At 51.4% G+C, this 11043-nt stretch overlaps 1 protein-coding gene across 1 annotated transcript in view; it reads right to left on the bottom strand.

The window, feature by feature from the left end:
• OBSCN (obscurin, cytoskeletal calmodulin and titin-interacting RhoGEF) overlaps positions 1-11043 on the bottom strand; it is a 225824-nt gene that overhangs the window by 31661 nt on the left and 183120 nt on the right. Inside the window, exons 67-72 of the mRNA XM_010847289.1 lie at positions 10778-11039; positions 10195-10482; positions 9801-10073; positions 8597-8970; positions 7198-8062; positions 6126-6404 (exon numbers count right to left, since the gene is read on the bottom strand). Of these exons, the coding sequence (XP_010845591.1) occupies positions 6126-6404; positions 7198-8062; positions 8597-8970; positions 9801-10073; positions 10195-10482; positions 10778-11039 (2341 nt within the window). The remainder of the gene's footprint in view (positions 1-6125; positions 6405-7197; positions 8063-8596; positions 8971-9800; positions 10074-10194; positions 10483-10777; positions 11040-11043) is intronic.

The following is an 11043-nucleotide window of genomic DNA, read 5'->3' on the forward strand; positions in this document are numbered from 1 at the left end:
CCTGACCTGCCTCTTGAGAAATCTGTATGCAGGTCAGGAAGCAACAGTTAGAACTGGACATGCAACAACAGACTGGTTCCAAATCGGGAAAGGAGTACGTCAAGGCTATATATTGTCACTCTGCTTACTTAACTTACATGCAGAGTACATCTTGAGAAATGCTGGGCTGGAAGAAGCACAAGCTGGAATCAAGATTGCCGAGAGAAATATCAATAACCTCAGATATGCAGATGACACCACCCTTATGGCAGAAAGTGAAGAAGAACTAAAGAGCTTCTTGATGAAGGTGAGCGAGGAGAGTGAAAAAAACTGGTTTAAAACTCAGCATTCAAAAAACTAAGATCATGGCATCCAGTCCCTTCACTTCATGGCAAATAGATGGGGAAACAGTGGAAACAGTGTTAGACTTTACTTTTTGGGGCTCCAAAATCACTGCAGATGGTGACTGCAGCCATGAAATTAAAAGACGCTTACTCCTTGGAAGGAAAGTTATGACCAACCTAGATAGCATATTCAAAAGCAGAGACATTACTTTGCCAACAAAGGTCTGTCTTATCAAGGCTATGGTTTTTCCAGTAGTCATGTATGGATGTGAAAGTTGGACTGTGAAGAAAGCTGAGCACCGAAGAATTGATGCTTTTGAACTGTGGTATTGGAGAAGACTCTTGAGAGTCCCTTGGACTGCAAGGAGATCCAACCAGTCCATTCTGAAGGAGATCAGCCCCGGGATTTCTTTGGAAGAATGATGCTAAAGCTGAAACTCCAGTACTTTGGCCACCTCATGCAAAGAGTTGACTCATTGGAAAAGACTCTGATGCTGGGAGGGATTGGGGGCAGGAGGAGAAGGGGATGACAGAGGATGAGATGGTTGGATGGCACCACTGACTCGATGGACGTGAGTCTGAGTGAACTCTGGAAGTTGGTGATGGATAGGGAGGCCTGGTGTGCTGCGACTTATGGGGTCGCAAAGAGTCGGACACGACTGAGTGACTGAACTGAACTGAACTGATAGGACACTCATCTGGTGTCTCATAGAATTTCTTTTTGTGGGAGAGAAAATACCCACAGGTTAGAACTGGGTACAGAATGAGCAGAATGGTTTTCAAATCACAGGAATTATGCAAGTGAAGGACAGTGATCTGTTAGAGACAGGAATGCAGGCAGATTCTTTACTAACTGAGCTATGAGGGAAGCCTCAGGAAACAACAGTGGGCCCTATAATTGCCCCAGCTTACTGCCTGAAGTTTACATGAAGGGGAAACTGAGGCAGAGCCAAGCAGATCCTGAGTAGAGGAAACAAGAGCTGATGTCCTGAGAGACAAAGGCAGTCTTTGTCTATGGAACAGAAAATCAGAGAAGAGAAAGCTGTGCAGAGAGAGGGCCCCCTCCAGAGCACCAATTGGTACATGCATACAGGAGAGCCATCTGAAAGGGCCAGAGAAGACAGGGCCACAGGAGCACAAGGGCTGAAATAATGTCTGTCTACAGGCAGATTGGGCACTTTCATAATTCATAGGCATCAGGTAGAGTGCTCAGGAAAACTTACTTCAGCAGACAAAGACAGTCAGCCTTGGACTGAGTACTGCCTTGGCCCCACCTAACAAATCACACAAGGCATATCCAAAAGGATCCAGCTGCTTCCAAGTGACTCATTGTATTACTCAAGAAGACATGCAGAAACACAAAATACTCACCTCCCAATGGGGTTAAATTCACACTGTCAGGCATTCAGCCAAGACTGTCAAGACATGCAAGGAGTCAGAAAACACACAACCTATAACATGTAGAATAATCTGTCAGTTGAAACCAACTCAGACTTGACACAGATGTTAGAACTGAGAGAGAAGGAGATTCACACAAGCAATAGAACTGTATTCCATGTGTTCAAGAAGTTAAGATGAGATCTGCTGCTGCTACTGCTAAGTCGCTTCAGTCGTGTCTGACTCTGTGCGACCCCATAGACGGCAGCCCACTAGGCTTCTCTGTCCCTGGGATTCTTCAGGCAAGAACACTGGAGTGGGTTGCCATTTCCTTCTCCAATGCATGGAAGTGAAAAGTGAAAGTGAAGTCGATCAATCGAGCCCGACTCTTAGCGACCCTATGGACTGGAGCCTGCTGGGCTCCTCTCTAGAACATATCAAAAAGATTCAAGTAGGGTGGCTTCCACAGTGGTCTAGTGCTTAAGAATCTACCCACCAATGCAGCAGACATGGGTTAGATCCCTGATACAGAAAGCTCCCACATTCTGCAGAGCAACTAAACTACGCATCACAACTCCTGAGCCAGCCTTCTCGAGCCTGCGGGCCACAACAAGAGAAACCACCACACCAAAACAAAGAGAAGCTCCCGCTCCACGCAACCAGAGAAAGCTCACATGCAGTGACATCCCAGCGCAGTCAAAAACTAAAAGGTAAACAAATAAGTCATTTTTAAGAAAAATGATTCAAGTGGAACTTCTAGGGATAAACAATACAATGGATAGGATTGACAGCAAATTAGATACTATAGAAAAAAAGATAGTGAATGTAAAAGCATAGCAATAGAAACTATGAAAAATGAAATGCACAGAAAACAAGAATTTTAAAATTTAAAAGGATTATTAGTAAGCTGTGGTACAACTTCAGCTGTGCTCAGTTCTCAGTCACGTATGACTCTTGTGAACCCATGGACTGTAGCCCACCAGGCTCCTCTGTCCATAGCATTTCCCAGGCAAGAAAACTGGAGTGTGTTGCCACTTCCTTCTCCAGGGGATCTTCCCGACCCAGGGAGTGAACCTGCATCTCTTGCATCTCCTGCATTGCCAGGCTGATTCATCGCAAGATTCTGCAAGATAATTACAGAAAAACATCTACTTCTGCCTCACTGACTAGGTCAAAGACTTTGACTGTGTGGATCACAAAAAATGGTGGAAAATTCTTACAAAGATGGGAATACCAGACCACCTTACCTGTCTTCTGAGAAATCTGTATGTATGTCAAGAAGCAACAGTTAGATCTGGACATGGAACAATGGAATGATTCAAAATTGGGAAAGGAGTACGTCAACGCTGTATATTGTCACCCTGCTTTTTTAACATATATGCAGAGTACATCATGAGGAATGCCAGGCTGGATGACTCACAAACTGGAATCAAGACTGCCAGGAAAAATATCAATAACCTTTGATATGCAGAAAGTGACGAGGAACTAAAGAGCCTCTTGATGAAGGTGAAAGAAGAGAGTGAAAAAGCTGGCTTAAAACTCAACATTCAAAAATTTAAGATTATGGCATCTGGTCCCATCACTTCATGGCAAATAGATGGGGAAACAATGGAAACAGTGACACACTTTATTTTCTTGGGCTCCAAAATCACTGCAGAGAGTGACTGCAGCCATGAAATTAAAAAACACTTGCTCCTTGGAAGAAAAACTATGACAAACCTAGACAGCATATTAAAAAGCAGACATCATTTTGCTAACAAAGGTCCATATAGTCAAAGGTATAGTTTCTCCAGTAATCAAGTATGGGTGTGAATGTTGGACCATAAAGAAGGCTGAGTGCAGAAGAATTGATGCTTTGGAATTGATGCTGCTGGAGAAGATTCTTCAGAGTCCCTTGGACTGCAAGGAGATCAAATCATCAATCCTAAAAGAAATCAACCCTGAATATTCATTGGAAGGACTGATGCTGAAGCTGAAGCTCCAATACTGTGGCCACCTGATGCAAAGGGCCAACTCATTGGAAAAGACCCTGATGCTGGAAAAGATTGATGGCAGGAGGAGAAGGGGATGACAGAGGTTGAGATGGTTGGATGGCATCACTGACTCAATGGACATGAGTCTGAGAAAACTCCAGGAGATAGTGAAGGACAGGGAAGCCTGGCATGTTGCAGTCCATGGGGTTACAAAGAGTTGGACATGACTGAGCGACTGAACAACAGGTGCAACTTCAAGTACCTCGATTATTTGTAAGTCCCCAAATGAAGGGGGAAAGGAAAAATATTTCAAGAACTAATGCCTCACAAATTTCAAACTTAATGAAAAATATTAAAAGTGTTAGTTGCTAAGTTGTGTCCAACTCTTTTGCGAACCCATGGATTGTACAGCCCACCAGGCTCCTCTGTCCATGGAATTCCCCAGCCAAGAATGCTGGAGTGAGTAGCCCTTCCGTTCTGTAGGAGATCATCTTGACCCAGGGATCAAACCTGGGTTTCCTGCATTGTAGGCAGATTCTTTACCATCTGAGCCCCCAGGGAAGCCCCATTAACTCAAGAAGCTCAATTAACTGCAAGATAAGGAACATAAAGACAAGTGCACTAAAAAATATGATTACTCAAAAATCATTCATAAAAAGGAAATAATAAAAAGTAGCCAGAGATTATGTTTGCAGGAATTGACAAGCTGATCCTAATATTCATTAAAAAATACAAGAGACTCAGGATGGTCAAAACAATCAAGTTGGCGGACTCACAGTTTCAAAACTTAATACAAAGCTACAATAGTCAAAGCAGTGTAGTAATGGCATAATGACAGACATCTGGACAAATGGAAGAGAAATGAAAGTCAGAAATAAATCTATACATTTAATGGAAATTCATTTCTGGCAAAAAGAGTTCCAAGACAATGTCATAAGGGAAAATATTCTTTTCAACAAATGATGCAGGTACTTTTCCCCAGCCCATGGCTTTTCATCCTCAACACTTGATTTTTCAGAGCAAATGGTTTTAAGTCTTAGGAGGTCCACTTTACCAATTTTTCGTTTTAGGGTGAAGTCTTAAAGTAGTCTTTTCCTAGCCCTTGATCCTGAGGATTTCTCCCCACGTTTTCCCTAAAAGTTTGATAGGTTCATATTTTACATTTAAGTATGTAATCCATTCTAAGGTAATTTTCATACAAGGTTGAACTTCCTATTTTTGGTTTATTTTTTTAATTAGTAAATTTTAATTGGAGGATACTTACAATATTGTGATGGTTTTTATACCTCAACGTGAATCAGCCACGGGTGCACATGTTTCCCCCATCCTGAACACCCCCTCCCTCCCTCTGGGTTGTCCCAGAGCACTGGCTTTGGGTGCCCCGCTTCATGCATCAAACTTGCACTGGTCATCTATTTCACATTTGGTAATATACATGTTTCAATGCTGTTTTCTCAAATCATCCCACCCTCGCCTTTCCCCACAGAGTCCAAAAGTGTTCTTTACATCTGTGTCTCTTTTGCTGTCCTGCATATAGGATCATCGTTACTGTCTTTCTAAATTCCATATATATGCGTTAATATTGGTGTTTCTCTTTCTGACTGACTTTACTCTGTATAACAGGTTCTAGGGTCATCCACCTCATCAGAACTGACTCAAATATGTTCCTTTTTATAGCTGAGTAGTATTCTATTGTGTGTATGTACCACAACTTCCTTATCCATTCATCTGCCGATGGACATCTAGGTTGCTTCCATGTCCCAGCTATTGTAAACAATGCTGCAATGAACATTAGGGTACATGTGTCTCTTTCAATTCTGGTTTCCTTGGTGTGTTCATATTTTTGCCTGCTGCTGCTGCTGCTAAGTCGCTTCAGTCGTGTCTGACTCTGTGCGACCCCATAGACGGCAGCCCACCAGGCTCCCGCGTCCCTGGGATTCTCCAGGCAAGAACACTGGAGTGGGTTGCCATTTCCGTCTCCAATGCATGAAAGTGAAAAGTGAAAGTGAAGTCGCTCAGTCGTGCCTACAATTGTTCAAATTACGCCATCACTATTTGAAATTCCATCCTTGAATCTGAAATTCTGTGTTTCCTCTATTTGTTTTTGGATTTTTGTCAAAAATCAGATGGATTTATTCGTACTGAAGCTATCTAGGGGCCCACCAGGAATCAGGAACAAAGATCAAATATATATATTTCTTATTTTGCCACAGTGCCATTAACCACCCACTGTGCCCATGGGGTACCTCCAAATCTTCCCAGGTTCTTCCCCATCCCATTTACTTCTCAAGGGGGGCTCCAAGGGAACTCTCTATCTGCCACAAGACTTTCCAGCCCCAAATTCTGCCTGACCTGAGACCAATGCGGGGCTGGGAATCCTCCAGCTCAGCACTGCCTCTCACTGCCAGGATCCCTGCCCTGCCTGAATCTTCACACCCAAATGTGCACTCACGGTCCACACGGAGCTCGGCCTTTGTAGAGGACACACCCACACTGTTCTCGGCCAGGCAGCGGTAGACACCCATGTCTGCTGGCACCACAGCCGTGATGATGAGCTGGTGACCACCCTGTTGATCCTCACTGATCATGTAGTGGTCATCCTCCTCCAGCATCCTCCCATCCTTGAACCACCGCACGGTGGGCACAGGCTGGCCTGTCACCACACAGTCAAAGCTCACAGGGTACCCATCCAGCACCTCCTGATTCTGTAGCTCGGTCAGGAACACCGGGGCTAGAAGAGAAGGGCAGGGCATACAGCACGTCAGCCCTGGGCTCCCCTCAGCTACCCCAGCTGCCAGAAGATCAATGCTGCACGGCACCCATTCACGTGAGTGCTCATAGACTGGTGGCCAAACAGAATTCTGTCTCTGTCAACTGAGCTATCCCCTCCTCCCCATGCTCTACAAGAATCCTCTCTTTGCCAGCCTCCCAAGCTCCCATGAGGTCAGAGAGAGAGCAGACAAGAAATGGGGAGGAAGGGGAGGTAAAGGGAAGACCAAGGCTGGCAGTCTGGGATTGGAAGCACACAAGCAGCTCGGAATTAAAGAGGAAAAATGATGCTGTGGTTGTTTATGACACCCCCTTTAGGGTATCATCATGATGGTAATCATTATGACGGTAATGATGTTCCCTGTTAGGGAGACAGAAGTAAACAGCGAAATGACTTTTCAATTAACTTTAGTTGCTGGAGTGGGAAATAGGGTTCAGACTGGACTATGTGCGACCCTACCTTTTATACAGATTACATCTCAAACCCTCATGGGGGAAAAAATAAATCCCTAAACTCTAGGAAGTCAGTATTCCTGAACATATTTCATAGAATAGGACTCTGAGGTTCAAAGAGGCAGAGCTGGAATTTAAATTGAGCTTTGTCTCACCCCAAAGTCAGGGCTCTTTCCAGCTCAGTGGGCTGCATCTGTGCACAGCCAGAAGCTAAAGCCCAGCCACCTCCTTGAGTCTTCAGCTGACGCTGGATCGCCAGCCTGGCTTTGCTCATCCTCCCCGCATACAGCTTGCAGACTCACCAGCCTCTGCCGCCAGCACTGGCTCCAGCGGGGCTGAAGGGGCGGGTGCCACCTTGCCAATGCGCATCTCCACCCTGCGTGGTCCCAGCTCGGACAGGCTGACGTCCACACGGATGCCCAACACGCCAAACATTTCCTGGAAGCGGCTGGCTGCCCGGCGGGCTTCCGCCAGCGTCTCAAAGCAGATGCAGATGGAGTGCTCATCTTCGCGGTATGTCTGCCAGTCCCCAGGCTCCTCAGGCTCTGCCTTGCCCTCGTCAGCGCTGAAGAAGATCTCCTCGTCCGAGACCTCCTCTGGGCCTTTCGTGCGGAAGAGGCGGTGCAGCCGCCGGGCGGCCCGGCGGAAGGTGTCATCCAGCTCACCCCCGGAGGAGCTCTCGTTCTCGCTCTCCGTGCCACTGACCACCACGGTGGCACTGTGGGCCACGTGGCCAAACTTGTTGCTCACCTGACAGGTGTAACGGCCAGCGTCGGCCCGCCCCAGGCTAGTGACCAGCAGAGAACAGGTGCCGTCCGCAAGCTGGTCAATATGGTGGTGCCGGCTGTCCGTCAGTTCCACACCATCCTTCAGCCAGCGGGCGCGCACATCTGTCTTGCTGGACACGACACACTCCAGATGCAGGACGTCTCCCACCTGTGCCACAGTGTCCCCAAATGTGCAGCGGAGCACGGGCCCCTCTTGCTGCTGCATCTCCTTCCGGACCTTATAACCCTTGAAGGCTGCCTGGATCTTCACTGCGGCCTGGTCCAAGGTCGGGTCACCCAGGTCCCCAGCGCTCAGGTCTCCTGGTGGTGGGTATACTGCAGATGGCTTCTCCTGCTGCTTCTCCTGTGGCTTCCCTGAGGGGGCTGCTGGGGCCCCAACCTGTGTGCACAGGTAAGGTAGGGTACCTGAGGCCCAGGGCAGGCAAAGGATGTGGCGGGGACATACACAGGGCAGGGAGAAGCAGAGCCCGGGTCTCCCGCCCCAGCTCCAGGCCTTACTCCAGCATGCCTCCTGCCTGCTGCCTGCTGTCAACCACACTCCCTTCACTGAGGCCAAGTGCCCGAGGGCTCCTGCTGCTGCCAAAAAGCAAGTCTACCCTCCCTGAAACTGCGTTCCGCAGAGGGAGACAGAGCTGTGAGGAATACCACAGCAAGACTGGTTCCAGCTCTTCAGGAAAAGCATTTTAACAGCCACATGGATGGATGGATGGGTAGGTGAATCGTAGCTGGGTCAGCAGCTGGGTCGGCAGCTGGATGACCAACAGATGGGCAGATGGTGAATGGGAAAAGGACTGGATAAATGAGTGCTGGATGGACCGATGGTCAGACAGTGGATAGATGACATGTGGATGCATGATGGAGTGGCAAAAATCTAAGAAGCATGGGCCTCTCCTTGCAGGTCAAGCAGACTCACCTTGCTGGCCAGTGGCGAGGGGCTGGGCCTCCCAGCCTTCTTGAGGTAGGAAACCAGCGAAGGTGTGCCTGCACGGGACTCGTCGTCAGAGCTGGTGTGCGAAAGATCGGCCTCGCCCGTGCGCGCCAGTTCGTCGGCCGTGGAGTACTCCTCTGAGAGGTCAGGCACAGCCTCCTCGGCCTCCTGCCGCGGGCCCTGCGGGCGGCCGTCCTCCTCGGGCAGCTCGCTGATGGAGTCCAGCGTGGGCTCGCGGCTCATGCGGCGCTTCCGGGCCAGCGCCTCCCACAGCAGGTGCAAGTCGCCCTCCTGGGCTGCCTCAGGGGGCAGGCTGGGCTGAGCAGGGACCTCCTCCCCGGATTCTGGGGTCAGCACCACTGAGGAGGGCAGGAGACTGGTCAGTTAGACAAGCACAGCGACCCCAGGCCGGCCTTGGCTACTGACCACAGTTCCCTTTAGAGGCCTCTGCTGCCTGCCTGCTCCAGTACTCTTGCTTGGAAAATCCCATGGACGGAGGAGCCTTGTAGGCTGCAGTCCATGGGCTCGCTAAGAGTCAGACACAACTGAGTGACTTCACTTTCACTTTTCACTTTCATGCATCGGAGAAGGAAATGGTAACCCACTCTAGTGTTCTTGTCTGGAGAATCCCAGGGACAGGGGAGCCTGGTGGGCTGCCGTCCATGGGGTCGCACAGAGGCGGACACGACTGAAGCGACTTAGCAGCAGCAGCAGCTGCCTGCCTGGGCCCCGAGAGCTCTGATGCAAAATCTTGACAAGGTTTTAGGGGCTCTGAACGGCCCTCTCTAGGCCTCATTCTCCCTCCTGCACAAAAGCCGGTGAACACAGGAAACCCCAGGCCAGGGGCAGAGCAGGTGCAGGGGGCTCAGACAGCAGGCAAGCAAGGATTCAAAGAGCTAGCAGTGGGCACCAAGGAGGGGCATCGACCAGGAGACAACGTGACCTCAGGTGTCAGCGATCTGGGTCTGACAGGAGGCTGAGCCACACCGATTGTTGCATCTCCCCAGGGTCTGACAGGAGGCTGAGCTACACCGATTGCTGCATCTCCCCACCCCAGGCCTCAGTCCTTAATGTGAGGGATGTCCGTCCAGCAGTTTCTCAAGAGAGGGCCAGTGAGGAAGCGGGTTGGCCCACTCCACACCCCAGGGCTCCTTCCTCCCCTCCGCACAGCGGGCCCCGGGGGACATACCCTGGAAAGCAGCAGCTGACCCAGAGGCTGAGTCCCATGCAGGGGAGCAGCGGTACTCGCCCTGGTCCTCCGTGGAGAAGCCCCGGATCAGCAGCATCTGCCGCTGGCCCTGCTGGAGCAGCTGGAAGCGCCCGCTCGGCTGGACGCGCTCCGTCCCCTTCAGCCAGACGACCTCACCCGCCTCGGCCACCTCGCACTCCAGACACACGTCCTCCCCGGCCGCCACCTGCCGGCTCTCGGGGGCGGGGGCTGCAGGCCTGGGCTCCAGGGGCTCTGCTGGGAACAGGGATCAGGGTCAGCAAGGGTGCGGGCGGGGACCCTCAGCTGAGAGAGGCTTTGAGGGCTGCAAGCTGGACCCCCACCCTCGCCAACCAAGACTAAGGCAGCCACTCACCGAGCTTCACCATCTGGGGCAGGTAAACGGGCTCCCCAGCGCCCGCTGGGCCCACTGCAGCCACGCGGAAGCGGTAGGTCTCCCCGGGGGCCAGGCCAGCCACCACACACTCGGGCCCAGGCACCAGATCGTGGCACAGCTGCCACTCTCCCGTGGCTGCTGCCTTCATCTCCACCCGGTAGCCACGGAGACCCCCTCCGCCATCGCTTGTGGGGGCCACCCAGGACAACGTAACGGAGCTGCCGCTGCGCCCCACCACCTCTGCGTCCTCTGGGGGATCGGGGAGGCCTGTGGGGCAGGGAGGAGGCGGTCAGTGCAGCAGCGGGCAGCCTGCACCCGCAGACCCGCCCACGCTGGTGTCTGCTCCCGAGTCCTATGAGCAGCTGTGCCCCTCAGCCCCGTCTTTCTGCGGGGCTGAAAAGGTGCACTGGAGTCACAGGAAGGGCGTGTGCCCCGAGCCCACTCCACGTGTGGGGCCACAGACAGCCCCCAACAGCTTCTGAAACGGAAATGCCTCGTCCCCCCACCCACCTCCCCCAGAGCCCTGGACCCGAGCTGCGGCAGGCAGGCCCAAGCCACCCACCCAGCACAGTGAGCCTCGCAGAGGCGACAGCATCGCGAGCAGCAAAGGTGACCTCGCCGGCGTGCTGCGGCTGGGCCCGGTGCAGCAGCAGGGCGTGGTGGCTGCCGTCGGCCGTGACGGTCCAGTCCGCGTCATCGGGCTGCACAGAGGCTCCGTTTATGTACCAGGTCGCCTCGCCCACAGGCACCGTCTCGCTAAGGGTGCAGCTGAAGCTGGCCTGCCCCCCGGCACGCACGGTCACGTCCTGGGGCGCCTCCAAGACCTCC

This window comes from Bison bison, unplaced genomic scaffold (assembly GCF_000754665.1).
Source record: "Bison bison bison isolate TAMUID 2011002044 unplaced genomic scaffold, Bison_UMD1.0 scf7180017864248, whole genome shotgun sequence".
Taxonomy (NCBI): domain Eukaryota; kingdom Metazoa; phylum Chordata; class Mammalia; order Artiodactyla; family Bovidae; genus Bison; species Bison bison.